Source organism: Carassius carassius, chromosome 23 (genome assembly GCF_963082965.1).
Source record: "Carassius carassius chromosome 23, fCarCar2.1, whole genome shotgun sequence".
In the NCBI taxonomy this organism is placed as follows: Eukaryota; Metazoa; Chordata; class Actinopteri; order Cypriniformes; family Cyprinidae; genus Carassius; species Carassius carassius.
In genome coordinates, this window is record NC_081777.1 from 26,097,622 (window position 1) to 26,119,939 (window position 22,318).

Below are 22,318 nucleotides of genomic sequence, written 5' to 3' on the forward strand. Positions count from 1 at the left end.
CACAATGGGCTTTTGTTTTTTTAACATGTACCAGTGTATTTACACTGGCACCGAGCTACATTCACTCCGATTATCATGCAATTTTTTGTCCGATTTTCTGTGATGCTCCTTTAAGCAGCTGATGCTCTCTATGTTTCTGTGTCCGCACTGGCAGATTTTCTATTCTTGTCCCATGCAGTCTCTCTTGCTGAATATGCCGGTGGCACATGCACATGCACATACAAATACATTACTGTGTCCTGCTTTTACAGAAGCAGGCACAAAGCACTCCCTCAAAATGGTAATCGCCCTGACAATAGCCTCCCAAAGCACAAAACCTACTTTTGCACTTACAGCAATCAACTTTCCTTCACTCAAATTTACACTTAAGCTGTTAATACCTAAAGTGTTTTACCAGTCATTACAAATATGTCTATGCCAAAGTCTACAGCATGAAAATGTGTCAATAAAGGCTCTTTTGATGTCAATTGAGACTGACTGGATTAATAATGGTTCATATCCTTTAAAGGGTTTAAGGAATCTATGTTTGCATATAAAGTAGCAGTAGATGCATTAAATCTCTTTCGATCAACAGGAGTCAATAGTTGTCCATTAATACACTGGATAACAGCTATTATCCCCCAAAGCACTAAAATACTAAAAGTACTAAAACAACACTGAAAATAATTAATAACCAACTAAATAGTTTTTTGACAGATAGAAAATTAATAAATTAAATAATTAAGAATAACTTTTAGAATGTATATCAGTATCAGTATGCTATTTAAAGGAGCATTGCGTAGGTTCTGAAATTTCTAACCGTTACTGACACCAGTGGCTGCTAGAGGAACTGCAGCCAGTCTCATGCTCGTTCTCAGTGCGCACGCTCTTTTTTTTTTTTTTTTTACTTACGAGGAGTGTCCGGGGGTGTCTGAATTGTGCTGGAGGCTGGTCGCTTCTTTCCATCCGCAGAGTCCATTTGAAAACACTATTGCCGCTGTTTACTATAATGGCTGGCGTGCCGTACGGTTGTAAGCCCAAGTAGACGAGAACGCGCATGACGTCACATTTTGTGAATTTTCGCGCCAATTCGGCCCGACTCCTCCACACACAATTGAGCCTACAGGCTGATAGAGGCAACCATGGTGGACAGTCGAGGTGTCATTCTTTTTTTTACATCATGGTTGGCTCATACATGTACAAATGTCTCAAACATGAGCATGAACTATCAGCTTAAGCAAATTAAATAAATATTGCTCTCCATTGTCTAATTTCATACTCTGGTATTGACCAACCTGTAGGAGCTGTTGTTTGAGTTTCTGTATCTCAGACAGGTTGAGTTCGCTGAAGAGATCAGACACTGGGTGCAGCACCTCTCCCTTCCTGCTTCCCAGTCGGTGATATTCTCCATTCATCTTTGGTCCATGCCCATTGCACTCATTACAGCGGTTACGTTCCTCATTGGGGCTGGACCCAGATGCAGATGTGCCATTGGTCGCCGCCTCCTCTGCGAACTTCAAACCCTCCACAGAGATGGCCAGGTGAGTGCTGGCTCCGTACACACTGTCTGTCAGACTGAGATGAAGGGCCAGCTCCTTTCTCAGATTGTTCTTCTGCTCTCTCTCACTCTTCAGAGCATCCAGTGCCTCTTCTAACTGGCCTTCAGAAATGTCTTTCAAACGCAAAGCGTCTTCCAGCTGGCTGTTGAGCAGCACTGTCTCTTCCTCAAGCACTTTGATTTCATGCTTTAGACCCTCATATTCCACCTGTAAATTTTAATGAGATTAAAGAGCATGTGAACAGGCATATTTGTGGCCACTCGACTGTGTAATATAAGAATAAGACAGAATAAGAATAATAATGTTTATATTATGCAATATATATATATATATATATATATATATATATATATACACACATTTCAGGTAAATGTTTTCCGTGTAACATATTATTATTAACATATAGCATAATCTTAAAGGTATGCATAATGAGATTCAAGTATGGCATGTTCATAAGTGAACATTCTATACCATCAAATCATTCCATAAAATAATAGTCCTTAATCTTACCTACTACTAAAATCATTGGTTTATGAAAATGTTGTTGAAACCAAACTCCAACCTTAAGCCCTCAAATCTGATTGGTTAATAGGGATGTTGATCTAGGATCATCATGGAGATTGATTCAGTAATCTGTCCAACTGGGTTAATTCATGTTAAGCTTGAAAGTACAACAGGGAACCTTAATTATAAGCACAAAATAAAAAGAAATTGTGAAGTGAAGTGAACTTCTGGATGTCAAGAGGTCACTAGATACATGTAATTGTGCTCTATAGTGGTTTTGATACTGTTATTCACACTTATATTGTATGTGTGTGTGTGTGTGTGTATACCTGATTCTGTTTGAGTGTTGACACAAGTTTCTGTAGGGTGATGTTCTCCTCCTCCAGTTCAGTGTAGTCCTGCAGCAGTCTGGTCTCTCTGAACTTATACTCTCTGATTTCCTCTCTCATCCTGTTCCTCTGTAGTTCTAACATCTCATTATTCTGAAAGAGAGAAAGGTAAGGACAACAGAAAAAATCCATTATCCATTACCAAATTTCAGAACAAAGAATGATTGACAAAATCTGCTTGTTAAAGAGGCAAGAACAGCATCAATGTACTGGATAGCATGGTTTGAAGAGTCTGTCTTCTCCAAAGAGGCAAATAACGTTTTTAGCCAGTTCAACCAATTTTTAGCAACAATCTAGCTTGGTTAAATTAAAACTCCATCTCTGAATCTGTGATCAACATGCAAAGAATTTTATGACTAATGGTCTTAAAGGAAGATGGTAATAATAGAAAAAATGAGCAGCAACCCTATGTATTGAAATAACATGAAAACAAAATAATAAAATAAAATAAAATAATCAGCAGTAAACCCTACATATCTATTAAAAGCCTCTTGTTTGTCATTATATTGGTGTTACGTGTGAGTATGTCATGATGAATCTTTGTAAGGAATCTATAAAAATCCATTAGCCTTACATATAATAGCTTTGTATCTCTTGTGAGTCAGAGTCTAAGATGATACTGAGCATGTCAACACTTGAGCTGACAGGAATGCTGGGTAACAAATTGCTTTCCGTTAGAGAAAACCCTCAAGTCAGCACTTTCTTCCTCAGAGTTCAATCTATATGGGAAAGCAGAGACAAAAGCTTTTTAACAGCTGAAACAGAATGTTACATGCAAGATGACAAAATGTTGCATACATCATAATGTGTCTGATAATGTAGCATTAATCTATATAAAAGTGAGTCACAATTAGAGGCCAAAAGGTACTAGCCTTGATCTTCAATCATAATGCCTCGTACAACTGTTTGTGCCAGCATTCACAATGTAGTAAAACTCTGGAATACTTAAACCATTCTTCAAGAGCAGATTACTGGAAAATCACAATAGCTAAGAGAGAAAACCCCCCACCATTGCACAAACTGGGCAGAACTGCTGATGAAGAGTCAAAGGTGTGGAACAGACATGGGAACAGAGCCAACCTTGGGAGAAACCTAGATGCTGACTGGGCTGTAAGACAAACGTGTAACGCACAGCATATTTTAATAATCTCAAGACCACATGTTTTATTTAGAGCTATTTACACTAAAAGTTTGGGGTCAGTAAAGTTTTTTTTTTTCTAAAAGAAATGAATACTTTACAGTTGCATCTCAAAAAATTAGAATATCATGGAAAAGGTCTTTATTTTTTGTAAATGAATTTAAAAAAGCAAACTTACTTATATTCTAGATTCATTGCACACAAAATATATCAGTTGTTTTTTCTTTTTTTAACACAAAAGTTTGTATTCCATACAAGGTCATTGCTGAAAGGGCTGGCTGTTCACAGAGTGCTGTATCAAAATATATTCATAGAAAGTTGACTGGAAGGAAAAAGTGTGGTAGGAAAAGGTTCACAAGCAACAGGGATGACCACAGCCTTCGGAATATTGTCAGGAAAAGCCGATTCAAGAACTTGGGAGAGCTTCACAAGGACTGAAGTCGGAGTCAGCGCATCAAGAGTCATCACACTCAGACGTCTTCAGGAAAAGGGCTACAGCTGTCACATTCCTAAAACCAAGCCACTCCTGAACCTGGAAAAAACATCAGAAGCATTTCTGGTGTAAGGAGAAAAATAACTGGACTGTTGCTCAGTGGTCCACAGTCTTCTTTTCAGATGTAAATTTAGCATTTCATTTGGAAATCAAGGTCTGGAGTCTGGAGGAAGACTGGAGAGGCACAGAATCCAAAGTCCAGTGTGAAGTTTCTGAAGTCAGAGATGATTTTGGTGCCGTGGCGTCTGCTGGTGTTGGTCCATTGTGTTTTATCAAGTCCAAAGTCAATGCAGCCGTCTACCAGGAGTTTTTGGAGCACTTTATGCTTCCATTTGCTGACAAGCTTTAAGGAGATGCTGATTTCATTTTGCAGCAGGACAATATTCTTGTTTTTACAGTATTTATGATCAAATAAATGCAGTCTTGGTGAGCATTAAAACTAAACTAAAATTTATATATATATATATATTCAGTACAGACCAAAAGTTTGGAAACATTACTATTTTTAATGTTTTTGAAAGAAGTTTCTTCTGCTCATCAAGCCTGCATTTATTTGATCAAAAATACAGAAAACTTTTTAATATTGTGATATATTATTACAATTTAAAATAATTGTTTTTAAATTTATTATACTTTATCATTTATTTCTGTGATGCAAAGCTGAATTTTTAGGATCATTATCACATGATCCTTTAGAAATCATTCTAATATGATGATTCATTATCAAAGTTGGAAACAGTTCTGCTGCTTAATATTTTTTTCAGAACATGTGATACTTTTTAGGATACTTTGATGAATAAAAAGTAAAAAAAAAAAAAAAAAGAAGCTATGTTTTTAAAATATAAATATTTTGTAATAACAATATACACTACTGGTCAGTAATTTGTTTTCTTTCTTTTTTTTTAAATAAAATCAATACTTTTATTCAGCAAGGATGTGTTAAATTGATAAAAAGTGATAGTTAAGAAAATATATTATTAGAATATATATTATTAGAACTTTTTTTTTATTTTGAATAAATGTAGTTCTTTTTTAACCTTTTATTCATCAAATATATTAGACAGCAGAACTGTTTCCAACACTCATAATAAATCAGAATATTAGAATGATTTCTAAATGATCATGTGACAGACTGGATGTTACATGTGACACTGAAGGCTGGAGTAATGATGCTGAAAATTCAGCTTTGCATCACAGGGATAAATTATTTTTTTTAAAGTATATTCAAATAGAAAACTATTATTTTAAGTTGTAATAATATTTCACAATATTACTGTTTTTTCTGTATTTTTGATCAAATAAATGCAGGCTTGATGAGCAGAAGAAACTTCTTTCAAAAACATTAAAAATAGTAATGTTTCCAAACTTTTGGTCTGTACTGTATATAGAAACCAAAATTTATTCAGACACCAGAAATATTTTTTTACTAGTGGGTGCAAGAGACTATTTCATTTATGTAAGTGAGCATAGCAAAATAAAATAAAGTGTGACATATCATACCCAAAAATTCTTCATGGACTACTAAAAATGTGGGATTAAATAAATAAACTAGTGTTTATAACCTAGTCTCTATTAAAAAATAAACTGTGTCTTGTCTAGACATGCACTGAAGCTACAACAAAATCCATCCAAATTGAACTAAAGCTGTCGCCAACAAATCCACCATAACAGGAATAAGAGGATAAAACACTGTTATGTCGTGAGATAATTTGCACACCCTGGCAGATGACCTTCCGTTGAGCTGAGATATTGATTACTGTACACAATACCACAGCTCTCCCAGAGGATGTGATGTCTCATTGCATATTCCAAGCGCTGCCGTGCCAGTTCAAATGAGCTGGGCACGAACTCCAAGGGATTACTGACCAATTATCACCTAGAACAGCTCTATTGTAGCAGTGGTAATCATGGGCTTCACACAATCAGGGGTCAGGAGCAGTGCAGTAGCCCACAGAACTGGAGCAAACCTAGTACGTGCCATGCCAAAATCCGCTACAGTCATGCTGGTTATAATGCTGAAATGCTTCACCTGTATTATGAAGTACACAAATGCCAAAATTGCACTAGTGGCATCAAACAGTATTGCAAAAATCCCCGGGAACACATGATAGGTAAAAATTGATAGCCTGAATGCACTGTAAGTCGCTTTGGGTAAAAGCGTCTGCTAAATGCATAAATTAAAAATAATGAAAATAAGCAGAGCTACCCTGGAAGTCCCATAGAGATTTTGAGAAGTCAGTCTATGAATTGTTTACTCATAATGTTCCTGTACATTTGTTAAAAAGCTGTTTAAATAAATAAAAAAAATGCTGAACACCAGTTATGAATACATCTTACTGGCCTAAACTTTCTGGCACACACCACATGCTCAGTGTTATTTTAGTATTACTGAGAAATACTATTATAATTTTAACTGAGGCTTTGAATTATAATTTTTTTCTACTATGTCCATAGTTTTTAGTAATTTTTCATATTTTAGATTTATCAAATTTAGCACATCAAGTTCAACTAAATAAAAATAATAAATCAAACGGAAAAAAAAAACGACAACAACCCAAATTAATGATTTTCCCCCCATTTATTTTATCTAAAGAAACAAAATTTAACATAATTGTTAGTAATGGTTTCAGCTTTAGTTTTACTTAACTATAATAACCCTGCATATGTTTTTAATATTACACCAACATCTTGATAAAAAAAAAAAAAATGCATCTAACAATGTGGGTTAAAAATGCAGCTAGTGTAAACATTCTAAAAACATTTGCACAATAAAATCAGCATGCCATTTCACTGTTTATTATTTGATTATTTGAATAAAAATGCTAATATTTGTAATCTAGACTGTCAGAATACCTGGATTTAATGTAGTAATTAAGCTATTTGAAATGTGAGGTACTGTATGTGACCCCAGTGTGAAATTCTTAGTGAAATTCCCTGTCTCAAAGGGCTGCAGTGGTTGTGTGTGTGTACAGTGTCTTTGTGCCGACCTCAGGGCATTTCTCTTATGCCCCAGCTTAGCCATGGATTTGCCCCCTACAATGCACTATGGCGACAGTCTCTGACCCTGACACCCCCCCCTATGCCTCCACTGTCTGCTGACACACTACACACACAGTCTGACTGCCCTCAAAATAACCTTTTGACCCAAGATGAAGTTTCATAGTCTTGTAAAATGAATGATATTGAGATATGTATATTTGGATATGTTTTATATGGATATGTAATGTGACAGCAGTTTCAAAAGTAAAAGAAAATACACAACTCACCTCTCTGAGTTCCTGCACTAGAGCATTGAGGCGTTCGGCCTCTGCTTGGGCATTGGAGGCCACAGAGCTGCTCACATTGAGCTGGGTTTGAAGGTCCACCAGACGTCCCATGTAATAGGCCTCTTTGGAGGCAGATTCCTGCAGCAGCGTCTCTTCGTTTGTCTCACCATCCTCAGCGACTTTACGTTGGTTGGTGTATGCCTGACCAAACGCCTGTAAATGAATGTCAGAGAGAAAAGGGGGTATTCAGTTTAAGAAAATTATGGCTGTGATCACAACAGCACACTACTATACCACCAAACAGCTGATGGTAGCCATTGACTTCCAAAGATTTTTTTTTTTTTTTTGGCAACTGTTTGGTTACCAACATTATTCAAAATATTTTCTTTTGTGTTCAACAGAAGATATAAACTCATATGGGATAAAAACAATTCGAGAGTGAGTAAATGATGAAAGGTTTTTGGGTCTCTGCATGTTTTAACCATAGACTGTATAAAAACATGGACATAGTGTCTGTGACATCACTTGTAGGTTTCTGAAAAGCGTTTTTGACGCTCTTGGCAGTGCGTCACTCCCGGATAATCGAAAATGGGCAAAGAGGCGGGAGCTGGTTGCTGAAACCACGCCCACCTTGCTCAACATTGGTGACAGCAGCATTTTATTATGCAGAACTTTAAGGCATAATATAATTTAAACGGATGAGTTATAAAAAAAAATTCAGCCTCCTCACAGTTGTTATGAAGGGCAAAATTAGCTATATAGACCAAAACCACTTTTTTGTACCAGGCTGTAAACAATTTTTTTTCTGCTGTAAAGTTGGCGATTTTAACATGGGGAGTCTTTTGCACTGACTCCCTTTTGGAGCCAGCCTCTAGCAGCCAGTCGATGAACTGAAGTGAAGTGAAGTGACATTCGGCCAAGTATGGTGACCCATACTCAGAATTTGTGCTCTGCATTTAACCCATCCGAAGTGCACACACACAGAGCAGTGAACACACACACACACACTGTGAACACACACCCGGAGCAGTGGGCAGCCATTTATGCTGCAGCGCCCGGGGAGCAGTTGGGGGTTCGGTGCCTTGCTCAAGGGCACCTAAGTCGAGGTATTGAGGGAGGTGAGAGAACTGTACATGCACTCCCCCCACCCACAATTCCTGCCGGCCCGAGACTCGAACCCACAACCCTTCGATTGTGAGTCCGATTCTCTAACCACCAGGCCACGACTTCCCCTAACTGCATCTTTGTTTTAGTCACTTGCATGTTGGTTTCACAAGAGAGACAAAAGGTTGCCGCTTGGTTTTAACAGGTTAATAAATAAACACACTGATGGATATGTGCCATCAGCAAGTGTCAAGAACAAATAATTGACTCACATGAATAGACTAATAGGCTAAATGACAGCAAACAAACAAAATCAATATGATTCGATGTGACATAACATGACATGTCATTGTGGTACAACAGATTTGATCCTGCTCAGATTTGATTGAGCTCTCAGCATGAAAAATTCAACAACAACAAGGTGTGTGTTAGATGCCATATACAGTATACAGTATACAAAGTGCTGCACTTCAGGGTAACTAAGCTAATACTTCAGCTGATCACTCGGATCAATAGAAACACTGTTCCGATTCCCATGACACAGGTTTTCACGCCATGCAGATCTGGCGTTTCATGATTTAAGCATCCTGTCTTGATTGGAAGGTGACAGTAGATGGTAAACAGGAAGGAGGAATGAGCTAGGGTTAACAGTCTGACCTGTTCTGAAAACTTATCACAAGGCTAATCAGTATGTTTTAGTGACACTACACATGCACATGTGCATTATGGTCCATTTAAAGCAATAACGACAGATCATAATCTGCTGGTGCAGGTGTCTTTGAGATGCTCACAATACCTGAGCCATTATGAGAGATGTATAACTGGGATGAGTACCAGAAAAGACCTCCCTTCTGTAGAGAAAATCAAATAAAGATGCACTAAAAAGTGGAAGAGATGTGTATATGGATGTGGGAAAAACACTACTGGAGTACTGGTAGACGGCACCTTAAAGCAAATCTGACTGAAGAGTGAAGGTGATTAAAAAGTTGCTGAATGTCAAATACTGGAATGGTTTTCCAAGCACTGAATCAATTTCAGTCATGACTAATGTAACTTAAGAAAGAAAGATTTCAACAAATACAATACTTCAAAACAAAAAGGTTGTTTGGGTAAATGTAAAAATGGATTTATATGTAAATATATTTACACTATTTCTAAATAAAGCAAAACTATATATTTTATAAAAATAAAATAAAATACAATTTATGAATGAGAATTTAGTTTTTATTTGTGACAAAAATGTCAGTATGCAAAAAATCGTAATGGTCCAAAAAAATGAATGAATGTTATTTATCACATTAACAGAAACTGTTAAGATTTATAAGCAGATATTATCCATGTATTTTTTCTTTAGTGCTTATAGTGGATGAGAGTGTATTGTCTGTTGTGACCACAGGACATTCATCATATTTGCCCACTTCATGAACAATGAGGATATTGCTACTTGTACATTAATTTTTTATTAATTTCAGGAACTTGATTTACGATGCACTTTGCAGTACAGTATATTTGATCCAATTCTCAAATTCTATTTAATAATCCGGTTTCAGTGATTAACAAGCCACTGCCACTAGATTAATAATGAATAATGACCAACATTTCAGTATTTTTCTTTCTTAGCAAAGCATACTACACGGGTTCTGAAGACTAGTCAATATAAGTCCTTTCAATAATTTTTGGGTGTACTATCTCTTTAACAATTTTTTTTTCTTTCCTTTTGATTGCTGAACTCTGGGGAGAAGGCACAAAAGCAAATGGATAGACTGCTTTGATTAATTCAGTGACAGAAGTGTGAATAAGCTCTCATTGTGATTTAAAATAAGGGCCTGTGAATGTCCCAGAATCCCTGCTGAAGGTGCTCTGCCTCCCAGCTGTGCTCTGAGAGAGAATAAGAGAGAGAGATGTAGAGACTCAAGTATCGGACATTGCCGTGACCACAGACTGGGTCTTTGCAGTATAATGTGGCAGATGGTTTGTGGAGCAAGTGTGTTCATAATGCCGACTTTCTCCATCTGGTTTAGAACAGGCAGTCACTCTACGATGCCCACTGAATAACCAGTCTCTAAAATTCATAAAAAAATGAAATTAAGTAGTAGACAAAAACTAAAATATCATTCTTACACATCTTAATATCTCCTGCATATTGCAAGCATCACTGTAACTGTGTCTGCGAGCAGATAGTACATTTTACATTGGCTTCAACAACAGGAAGTATCTGAAAGCACAAGTGTCAACAGCAACAGCTGCGATAACATTAAACACCATACTGTGCAAACATTTATGTGAATTCGCCTCTTTCACATGAACATACGTGTGTTTAGGAAACAGAAAGGAAAAAGAGAACGAGTGCGCTCAGAGCAGACATCAATTCGCCCTGTCAGTGATTTGTTCCAGACAGCGTCTGCGTGTCTGTGACAGCAGGGCAGGAGTCTGTTCTGTACCGCTGCCAGCACAACCCAGAAAATCCTTGTTATTCCTATAACTGGGTGGGTTGCAGTCAAACCTTGCATTATCTATCTCCTTCATTCATGGGTATTGGTGGTTAATATTCATCTTGCATCAGCGATATGTTGGCAATATTTAACTGCACAGAAGAAACCTTGGAAAGAGAGAAAATAATTAGCAACAAATTTCTGCACACCCCTAACAAAGCTCCTCACGACTCCACCAAAGATTATGTAAGCAAAAATGAGTCCTAACATAAATCACACACTGATTTGAACCCTGACATCAGCACATATGGCCAAAACAAAGTTTTATGCAAAGATATAAGTGAAAGTGAAAGTCGTGACATTTGCCAAGTATGGTAACCCATAGTCAGAATTGGTGCTCTGCATTTAACCCATCCAAGTGCACACACACCGCAGTGAGAAGTGAACACACCGTGAACACACACACACGGAGCAGTGGGCAGCCATATATCCCGGCCCGGGGAGCAACTGGGGGTTCAGTGCCTTGCTCAAGGGCACTTCAGCCATGGGTATTGAGGATGGAAGAGAGCACTGTTTATTCACTCCCCCCCACCTACAACTCCTGCCAGCACAGAGACTTGAACCAGCGACCTTCTGGTAACTAGTCCAAGTCGCTAACCATTAGGAAACAGCTGTCCCCTAAGCAGAAGCGAGCTTATTACAATCATTTTGACTGATGCATTTAGTAGTTTTTTTATTTAGATTAGATTCAACTTTATTGTCACTGCACATGTAAGGTACAAGGCAACGAAATGCAGTTAGCATCTAACCAGAAGTGCAATAAGCAGTAAGTACAGAATATACAAGGTCTATAATATGTACAATAACTATACAGAGAAGTATTATGGACATAATTTACAGATTTTAAATACTATAAGCATGATATACAGGTAGGTGTACTATGAACATACTATACAGATGGATTATGTAAAAGTGTATGTACACTATAGGCAGAACTATGAACATATGAACATAATTTACACTAGTGCAATGGACAGTACAGTGCATAGAAAATATTTCAGTGAGCAAATGGATTACTCAGTGTTTCTGGATGAACAGACAGTAGTGCAAGTAATAACAAGTTTACTGTTTTTTGCTTGTTGTAAATAAATAAATAAATCAGTCAGATGTAGTGTTGAAGAGGGGGAGGAGTCTGTGTGTGTGGTGTGGGGTGGTGTTGAGGGGTGTATGAGGGCAGAGTTCAGCAAGGAGACAGCTGTAGGGAAAAAGCTGTTCCTGAATCTTGTGGTCCTTGTCCGGAGGCTCCTGAAGCGCCTCCCGGAGGGCAGGAGGTTAAACAGTCTATGGTCAGGGTGAGAGGAGTCCTTAAGAATGCTGCGAGCTCAACGTAGACAGCGTTTCCTCTGGATGTCCTCAATAGCAGGAAGTGGTGTCCCTGTGATGCATTGGGCAGTTTTCACTACCCTCTGCAGTGCTTTGCGGTCAGCTGCTGAGCAGTTCCCATACCAGACTGTGATGCAACTGGTCAGAATGCTCTCGATCGCACACCGGTAGAAGTTCACCAGGATGGCTGAAGACAGCTGGTTCTTCTTCAGTGTCCTGAGGAAGAAGAGGCGCTGGTGAGTCTTCCTGACCAGGCTGGAGGTGTGTGTAGTCCAGGACAGTTCCTCCTAGATGGTGGTTCCCAGGAACTTGAAGCTGGAGACACGTTCAACAACCATACCGTTAATGTGGATGGGGTCATGCGTGCCTCCTTTTTTCTTCCTGAAGTCCACAATGAGCTCCTTTGTCTTAGTGGTGTTAAGAAGCAGGTTATTGTCAGCGCACCATGTGGCCAGGTGCTGTACCTCTTCCCTGTAGGCAGTCTCATCATTGTTACTGATGAGGCCAATCACCGTGGTGTCGTCTGCAAACTTAATGATGGAGTTGGATCCATGCACAGGCTTGCAGTCATGGGTGTAGAGGGAGTAAAGGAATGGGCTCAGCACACAGCCCTGTGGTACGCCGGTGTTGAGTGTGATGGTGGTGGAGTGGTTGTGGCCTGACCTAACATGCTGAGGTCTGTTGGTCAGAAAGTCCATAATCCAGTTGCAGAGGGAGGTGTTAATGTCCATGTCTCCAAGTTTTGTGGTCAGCTTGGAGGGAATGACAGTGTTAAATGCTGAACTGAAGTCAACAAACAACATCCGTACATATGTGTTGTTATTGTCCAAGTGTGTGAGTGCAGAGTGCAGCACTGTGCATACTGCATCCTCTGTGCTCCTATTTCTGCGGTAGGCAAATCGGTGTGGGTCCAGTGTGGGTGGGAGGCAGTCTTTGAGGTGTGCTAGGACCAGCCGCTCAAAGCACTTCATAATGATGGGTGTGAGTGCTACGGGGCGATAGTCATTCAGGCACATTGGGGAGGAGTTTTTTGGTACTGGCACAATGGATGTGGACTTAAAACATGTTGGCACAGTTGCTTGGGTGAGGGACAGGTTGAAAATGTCTGTGAAGACCCCTGCAAGCTGCTCAGCACATGCCCTAAGCACACGTCCAGGAATGCCATCCGGGCCACACTTCCATACAGTTATACTGTACATTCAATATAATGCAGGTAAGTTGTAGAGTATGTGGGTGTTGATTTTGCTAAATGAAATCTGCCAAGAAAATGACACAGAACTTTCAGTTTCTGTATGTTTGAACTTATATTTAACATGCACTTTATACACAAAGAATGGAAGTCAAACTGTCTGAAATTTCAGAGATGAAACTATAAATTAATCCTTAACTATTTATTATCCCTACCATCCTACAGAGAATTGCTTAAAATATGCCAAGATTTGCCACTAATGACATGAGGTGTCTAAAACCTAGTAAGCTGTCTCATAGTCTGCTGTCTATGTAGTGCACTGGAAACATAAACAGCATTCTAAACAGAATGAAACAGCACAATAGCAGCAACCCAACACTAACAAACTTAATCTTTCTTAGCTAACTTTAACAGATGGCTCCAAAGTTGACATGTTGCTAGTCTAATGCTTCAGAAGCTGCATCCAAAATCACTTTTTTTTGGAGTGTGTACTGTATTCAGTGAAGAAATTCTGGACCATTGATGAAACACATACAGTACAGGGAATAAAGAAGTGTAGTCTAATGACAACAACATACTGTTCAAAATAAATGGCATTTATAAATATTTAAACTAAACTAAAAATAATTAATAAACTAATAATAATAATAATGATTATAATGAATAATAATAACAAATATTATTAATAATATTAATAATTCATAATTATTGGTTAATAATTAAATATCAACCATTAAAACATCAAAATAAGCTGTGGTTGAAAAAAGCTGGACTACTAAACAATATAAACATATAATATACATTAAATCATTAAAATGAAATACATTTTAATTATTCAGAGCTAATATACATAGATTTTTTTTTGACAGATTATCCATTTTTCATGACCTCAACACACAAATTTATGCTATATACAGAGCCAGAGGAATTGAGACAACAATTGGCGTCAGGACTGGCCAACATTATGAGTAATGAACACAACACAACCTGTGTGATGCTACACCTGGAGCATGTTGAGTTTTGGTGGGGTTTTCATCCCATACGAGAGGTCATTTCCTGTTGTTGTATTTTTAATCAGGTACCTCCAGGGTCCATTTTCAGGTTTCAGCAATGCGTGAAGATAAACAGGAGAACCAGGGCTGTTCTCAGAGTCTCAGGAGGCTTCGAAATCCAGAGTGGAGCTTGTGTCATGTCCGCTGTCTGATCACCCGTTCTTCGGTGTGTGTGTTTTTGTATATGTCTGCATTTCGTGTGCACATGGTGTTTTGTTTTGGTTTTGATCGTTTTGAATAAATTGGTCTCACACTGTAACCTGCATCTGTGTCCAGTTGTGTTCCTGACAGCTTGACTAGAATGCTTTCCTCAGCAATGAGAAAATCCAAACAATACAATCTTTATTGATCCTTTAGAAACTGTTGAACAACATTACATAAAACTTATGATATAAAAAGTGATTTTATATAAAAGTATGTTTTTATTTTATCAAAAGCCAACAATATTTAACTACTCCTAATAAAGCATCTAAAACATTGGTCTTTTTAGCAAGAACATTACAGTACATGTTTATATACTACATAGCTAATATAATTTAGTGGAAAATTAGATTCTAGCTATTTGTATTGCCATCATTACTGACACACTACCTAAACTGCCACTTCCTGGTAAGTGTTTTTATAAAGACAAAGGGAGGAGGACATACTAAACAGTTCTTCAGCTACACAAATCTGCAGCAATGCAGCACGTCTTATTCACCGCAACACAGGTTCAGCTGAATAACAGAATACTGTATTACTCAAAATCACCTTTGGGGCAGAAGATGCTTGGGAATTAGGAGCCCGGAGCAAGAAAAGAGGCTTTTCTTCTTCATTACACCTTGTTGAAAGAGATTTGATTCTGTTTGCCTATGTCCCACGTCACACCAAAAAGAGACAAAGAAGAAGAGACAGCGAGAGCTATCATTTTCACCGTGATGAATGGTGATTGAAATTCACAGCACCTAAACAGACGGTGAAAACAGCTTCATCTTTAGTTGAACAGAATCACTTAAATAGCTTATTCTGAGTAAGCATTTAATGCACAGCACTGCGCACAAAATGATCTGCAACTTGAATGGCGGTTCACTTCAATGATAAATGCGTACCTCATCACACTAATACAGCATGAAATAGTCAACAATAAATGTACTGCACCTCAACGAGGCACTGAAAACAAGTCCATTCATCACGGTGAAAATGATAGCTCTCGCTGTCTCTTCTTCTTTGTCTCTTTTTGGTGTGCCGTGGGACATAGGCACAGACTATGCCAGGTATGGAGTATTTTAGGGCAGTAAATTGCCCCGTATAGAGAGACTGTATTCCAGTCCTCTGCCTCAAGCATCTTAGAACAAAGTCACTTATTAGCCATCCATAGAGAGCGAGCGTCCTACATACATGCTGGGAAGGGAACTGAGACAGGGCAGGGGTCCATTTAATTAGCCATGGGCCACGACCACCTGAACACACAAACACTGAAGGACAGGAAACTGTGCCACTGGGCATCATCTAAACAGGGTGTAAGGGATGGCTGAGTATGCATTTAAACATGCTGGCATGGAAATAAAGTGGTGGTGGGGAAATTTGATTTAGTGGAGGATTATACTGATATAATCACACATCTCTGATGTGTAATATTGTGTCTACAATGATGTTTGTTTACCTCAAATTAAAAAATGAAAATCAATGAACCCACACCTGGACGCCGATGCACTAAACTTCTCTTTGTTTGCACATGTCAATGTTTATGAATAGATAAAATTAAATGGGAAAAAATAAATCTTGACAAACTATATGTCATTATAAAGATCTAAGCTTCAAGCATCAACGACAGATTGCTGTTTTTCAATAGAAAGCTTATAAAGAATGCATTTGTTAAATTTGTGTAAGCAGTACACATCAAAACATGAAGAATCAAAACGCAGTACACACCAGATCCGTCGTAATAACGAGTCATAAACACATCCACAGCTGTAAATCCTGGTTTAGTTAGAAAGGTAAGGATCCACTGAACAACATCCCATAGAGCATTAAAACAAAAAGTTAAAAATGGACTTCTAAATAATCCTATTTTATTTGAACAGTATGAAAATGGATGGTTTTAAATGTTGGCATGAACAATTGTATTTAAGTAAAGCAAATGCAAATCATTTGATTCTCACATATAATAGGTATATACTTATTAAATTGAATATATAAATGATATGGCTCAAAATCTGCAAATATTGATTAAATCTTAATTGGAAAATTAAACAACATTTTGTAAAACCTTGATTATTGCCTTAATCTATTAAACCAACTGGGAAGACAGTTATCAAACTACATTTCATGAAACACGCCTGTCAAGTTCCCAAATTTGTGTATAGTGTATTGTGTATGTTATTTTTTGACAGACATCAATGTTGAAATATTCAAGTGATGTGGATTTGAAAACATTCTTAGCCTGCAAGTATTCAAAAAATTGATTGGTGCCCATGTTATGTTGTTTTATTTACATAAACTATGTTTTTGACATCATAACGTTCATGGGGTTTTACATTGTGTATGTATATGTGTGTGTGTATATATATATATGTGTGTGTGTGTATATATATATATATATATATATATATATATATATATATATATATATATTGTCACACACCTGGACTCATTTTGTGTGTTTTTGCCCCTGTGACCCAGTTTCTGTCTCTATGTGGTTTGATTAGTTCCCAGGTGTGTCTAGTCATTTCCGCATGTGTTCCATGTCCCTGTTAATTTAGTCATTCCATCCACCTGTGTTTTCCCTATTATCCCTGGTATAAAAGCCTTGTCCTTTCAGTTCTGTTTGGTCGGGTCTACTCGTCTACTTGTTAACTCGTCAACTCGTCTACTTGTCAACTCGTCAACTCGTCTACTTGTCAACTCGTCTACTTGTCAACTCGTCTACTTGTTACTTGTCAACTCGTCTACTTGTTACTTGTCAACTCGTCTACTTGTTACTTGTCTACTTGTCCACTTGTTACCTGTTACTTGCCACTTGCCACTTGCCACCTGTTATTTGCTACTTACCTTGCCTATGTTTGATTTAATAAATCCTTGTTTCGTTTATCCCTCGGCTCCGTGTTCCTTCCAGCAGCGTAAGCCGTGACAGAAGACCCGACCTAAAAAGTTAAAAACTGCGTGTTTTCCCTCCGTTTTGTTTTCCGTTTTTTCACAGTCTTTTTCTTTCCGTAGTGTGTAATGGATCCCCTCTATCGCCCCGAATACCTCCTCCTCCTGCTGGAGCAGGAGGGACTTTCTCTCGAGGACCATACTAGACGGTTTCTCTTCCTAGCTAATGCCACCAGCTACCCGGACCACGCGCCCGAAGATGGTCCTCGGGAGGATTTCGCCGCATTCATAGAGTGGAATCTGGTGAGAAATGGGTCACCTCTCACGGTCGGCCCAATGGAGGATCTCGCCAGGTCCACTCTGGACCCAGAGCCCAGCCTACAATCTCCCCACGGTACGAGGCATAAGCCCGAGCCCACCGATGACAGAGAGCAACCCGTCAGACCAGGTGCGAGAGCCGGCGACACTGCCCACCACGAGGGAGCAAAATGTGGAGCGCCAAATGTGTCAAAATGAGGGGGTTTCCAATTCACCTATGTCAGTTTCTCAGTTAAGCCCAGGACGGGCTCCTGATCCTCCGTTAAGCCCAGGAAGGGCTCCTGATCTTCCGTTAAGCCCAGGACGGGCTCCTGATCCTCCTTTAAGCCCAGGACGGGCTCCTGATCCTCCTTTAAGCCCAGGACGGGCTCCTGATCTTCCGTTAAGCCCAGGAAGGGCTCCTGATCTTCCGTTAAGCCCAGGACGGGCTCCTGATCCTCTGTTAAGCCCAGGACGGGCTCCTGATTCCCCGTTAAGCCCAGGACGGGCTCCTGTTCCCCCGTTAAGCCCAGGACGGGCTCCTGATCCTCCTGTAAGCCCAGGACGGGCTCCTGATTCCCCGTTAAGCCCAGGACGGGCTCCTGTTCCCCCGTTAAGCCCAGGACGGGCTCCTGATCCTCCTTTAAGCCCAGGACGGGCTCCTGATCCTCCTTTAAGCCCAGGACGGGCTCCTGATCCTCCGTTAAGCCCAGGACGGGCTCCTGATCCTCCGTTAAGCCCAGGACGGGCTCCTGATCCTCCGTTAAGCCCAGGACGGGCTCCTGATCCTCCGTTAAGCCCAGGACGGGCTCCTGATCCTCCGTTAAGCCCAGGACGGGCTCCTGATCTTCCGTTAAGCCCAGGAAGGGCTCCTGATCCTCCTTTAAGCCCAGGACGGGCTCCTGATCCTCCTTTAAGCCCAGGACGGGCTCCTGATCCCCTGTTAAGCCGAGGACGGGCTCCTGAACCCCCGTTAAGCCCAGGACGGGCTCCTGAACCCCCGTTAAGCCCAGGATGGGCTCCTGATCCTCCGTTAAGCCCAGGACGGGCTCCTGATCCTCCGTTAAGCCCAGGAAGGGCTCCAGCCCCAGAGCTTACTCCAATGCCTGCTCCTCCAAAATTACCACCCTCCCACCCACTCCTGCCTCCTCCTCCGCTGTCATCTGGCTGCCCCTCTGCTCGCCCTCAGCCTACCATCATTGTGGTGCGAGCTCAGCGGGACCGCCATCCTCCAGCGACGCCTTGGTCGGCGTCTCCCTCACCTCCGCCTCCAGCCTCTGAGGCCTGGACTCCGCCTCGGCCCGTTGATCCGTCGGCTCCACCATGGCTCCTAGCTCCTTCCTCTCCGCCGTGGCCCGCCAGTCCGCAGGCTCTGCCTGGCTCCCTCGTCCCTCCGGCTCTGCCTTGGTCTGGCGTCGTCCATCCTATGCCTCGGGACTCCACTCCTCCAGCTTCGCCTCATCCCTCCGTCCCTCCGGCTCCGTCAGGCTCCTTCATCCCCTCGGCTACACCTCAGTCCTCGGTCACTCTGGCCTCACCGCGGCCTTCCGGATCCACATCGCCGCGTCAGTCACCAGAGCCATCTTTTCCGCCTAGGACCTCCGGCTCCTCCCCGTCACCCTGGCTCTTCGGCTCTCCGTCTCCGCCTCGGGCTCCTCCTCCACTTGCTCCGTTGCCGTGGGTCGAGTCCCTGGAGTCGGTGACCATTCCTCCTCCATGGCTCCTTCCACCGTCGGCCCCACCTTGGGCCGTTATGGCTGTGGCCTGGGTCCTGCTGGGTACCTCCTGCTTCAGATCCTTCCTGTCTCCTCCCTGGCTCCTCCCTCCGTCATCTCCTCCCTGGCTCCTTCCTCTGTAGTCCCTGTCTGCTGGCCCCCTCCTGGGAGGCTGTCCTCCACCGGAGCCTCCTCCCAAGTTCCCACCCACGCCTCCCTTTGTTGTTTCTACGGTGCGAGGACGCACCTACCGGGAGGGGGGAGTACTGTCACACACCTGGACTCATTTTGTGTGTTTTTGCCCCTGTGACCCAGTTTCTGTCTCTATGTGGTTTGATTAGTTCCCAGGTGTGTCTAGTCATTTCCGCATGTGTTCCATGTCCCTGTTAATTTAGTCATTCCATCCACCTGTGTTTTCCCCATTATCCCTGGTATAAAAGCCTTGTCCTTTCAGTTCTGTTTGGTCGGGTCTACTCGTCTACTTGTTACTTGTCTACTTGTCCACTTGTTACCTGCCACTTGCCACCTGTTATTTGCTACTTACCTTGCCTATGTTTGATTTAATAAATCCTTGATTTTCGTTTATCCCTCGGCTCCGTGTTCCTTCCAGCAGCGTAAGCCGTGACATATATATACATACATACATACATACACACACTGTAAGAGTACAGACTTTATTAATTTCATTGTCAGACCGCACAGTTTCTTTTACTGCAGCCAGGGAAGTTTCAGTCATGAAAGCGCAACAACCAATACACAGACCCCTGGGTAAGGCAGACGGGCTCTTTCTCAAAGTCTCAAACTGTGCAGAGTTATAGGCAGTTTCTGCTCTGAGAGATGTAAAAGGTACATGCCTGAATCCACACCAGTTCTGAAGAGCCACTGCTGTTTGACATTTTCAGATCCACCCAGAACTCTGAAAATCACCGGAGACAGCAAAGCAGCAAAATTAACTTGCATCTCACACAGTCAAGCTTTCTAGCCTTACAAAGTTTACTCCACTGATCACAAGATTGGACAGACATACATATTGATTGCTTTTTTATACTTTACCTGACCTGCAGAGGACAGCATCGTGTTTTATTTTACACTCTTTTAAACAATATTTCCTTGATTATCTATTGTTGTTGCTTAATTTTCACCTTCATTTTCTGTTATTTTTGTTGGCAGGCTGCAAATTTTTATTGGGTTAGTTCTTAATAGTGGCCCAATGGCTCAAATGTGAGTGTTGCCAAACAAGTCGATGGATGCATCAATTAGTGTCAATTAGACTTAATTTCAGCAGGGACTAAGGGAGTAGTTGCCTGGTGGTTGTTATTGGCTTCCTTACTGGCCCAATTCAAAAGACCTAAATCCATAATTCATCCTTCATCAGGCAAAAAGCATTACCAAGCTCAACTGGATGCATGATTAGAGGTATCATTATGTGTCACCAAAGTTTATATTCATAGGGTCCTGTGATACCAGTAAGGCAGGAAACATGGATGGAATGATGGAATCCTGTCATATATACAGAACTGTCAAAATAAAACTTTTATTAAAGTTGGAGAAACTATGACAGAAATATATAAATACCGTACTGTATAATGGAGTTATTATAGTAGTAATAATAATACATTTACAATAAAATAATTTCTTGCATGTTTTAATTTTAACAGTGATACTCTGTTGTGCAGCACTTTAAATGCCAAAAGTAAAAGGAATTGTTACATTTTCAATTGATTATATATTAAAACACGAATTAAACTAGATTAAAATGTTTCATGCATTCTTTTCATTATCTTTTTTTTTTTTTTTTTTACTGTTAATTTGTATTAAATCACAAATGCAGAAAAACTAGAGAGACAATACAGAATTTCCCTAAAAAATTCACAAAGCCCTATTATTGTAAAAAAAAATAATAATAATGACATGCTTTTTTAATTATATATATATAAAAAAGTTATTAAATATGGCAATATTAAAAAGGAAAACATAGAATTTAGGAAAAGGCGCCTAAAAATTTATTTTTGTTGAATTTTCAATAAATTGTTCTTACATTGTATGTACTGTATTTCATGATTTAATTTTTTTTTCTCGCTTTTTGATTACTAGAACATTTAAGCAGACGGGCTCTTTCTCAAAGTCTCAAACTGTGCAGAGTTATAGGCAGTTTCTGCTCTGAGAGATGTAAAAGGTACATGCCTGAATCCACACCAGTTCTGAAGAGCCACTGCTGTTTGACATTTTCAGATCCACCCAGAACTCACTCAGAAATCACTGGAGACAGCAAAGCAGCAAAACTAACTTGCATCTCACACAGTCAAGCTTTCAAACTAATGGCATTGACCTGTTTTCCAACAGCCGAATTCTAACAATTATCTCTTTCTTCAATTATCCAGAAAAAAAAAAAAAAAAAGAATTTGTGAAGAAATAAAACAGATTTATAGGGCCCCATATTTGTGGCAGATGCTTTTATCTAAATCCTTAATCCTAAGAATGGGCATTGAAATAGTGATGCTCCCCTTTAAGTATATGATCAATTAGGCCTTCTCTCTGTAGTAGCACTGAAAATGCTGTTTATTGGTATTAATTTGGAGTGTGGTCCTGGCTCACAATGCAATAATCATTTGCATCAGAGCATCAGAGACTAAAATCAATATCTCTCACCACTGGGGAATCTTGAAAAATGAGGTTAGACTATGGGGGTAGGGCAGAAAAACTAGGACCTGTATGACCAGTTTTTAATCGATCAGCTCCTAGAACC

The 22,318-nt window shown here is 40.1% G+C and overlaps 1 protein-coding gene across 3 annotated transcripts in view; it reads right to left on the reverse strand.

Annotated features, from left to right (window-relative positions):
• bicd1a (bicaudal D homolog 1a) overlaps positions 1-22,318 on the reverse strand; it is a 44,596-nt gene that overhangs the window by 14,820 nt on the left and 7,458 nt on the right. For all 3 annotated transcript variants that reach the window (XM_059506761.1, XM_059506760.1, XM_059506759.1), the window contains exons 2-4: positions 7,329-7,541; positions 2,372-2,524; positions 1,275-1,745 (exon numbers count right to left, since the gene is read on the reverse strand). In XM_059506761.1, coding sequence (XP_059362744.1) covers positions 1,275-1,745; positions 2,372-2,524; positions 7,329-7,541 — 837 coding nt within the window. The remainder of the gene's footprint in view (positions 1-1,274; positions 1,746-2,371; positions 2,525-7,328; positions 7,542-22,318) is intronic.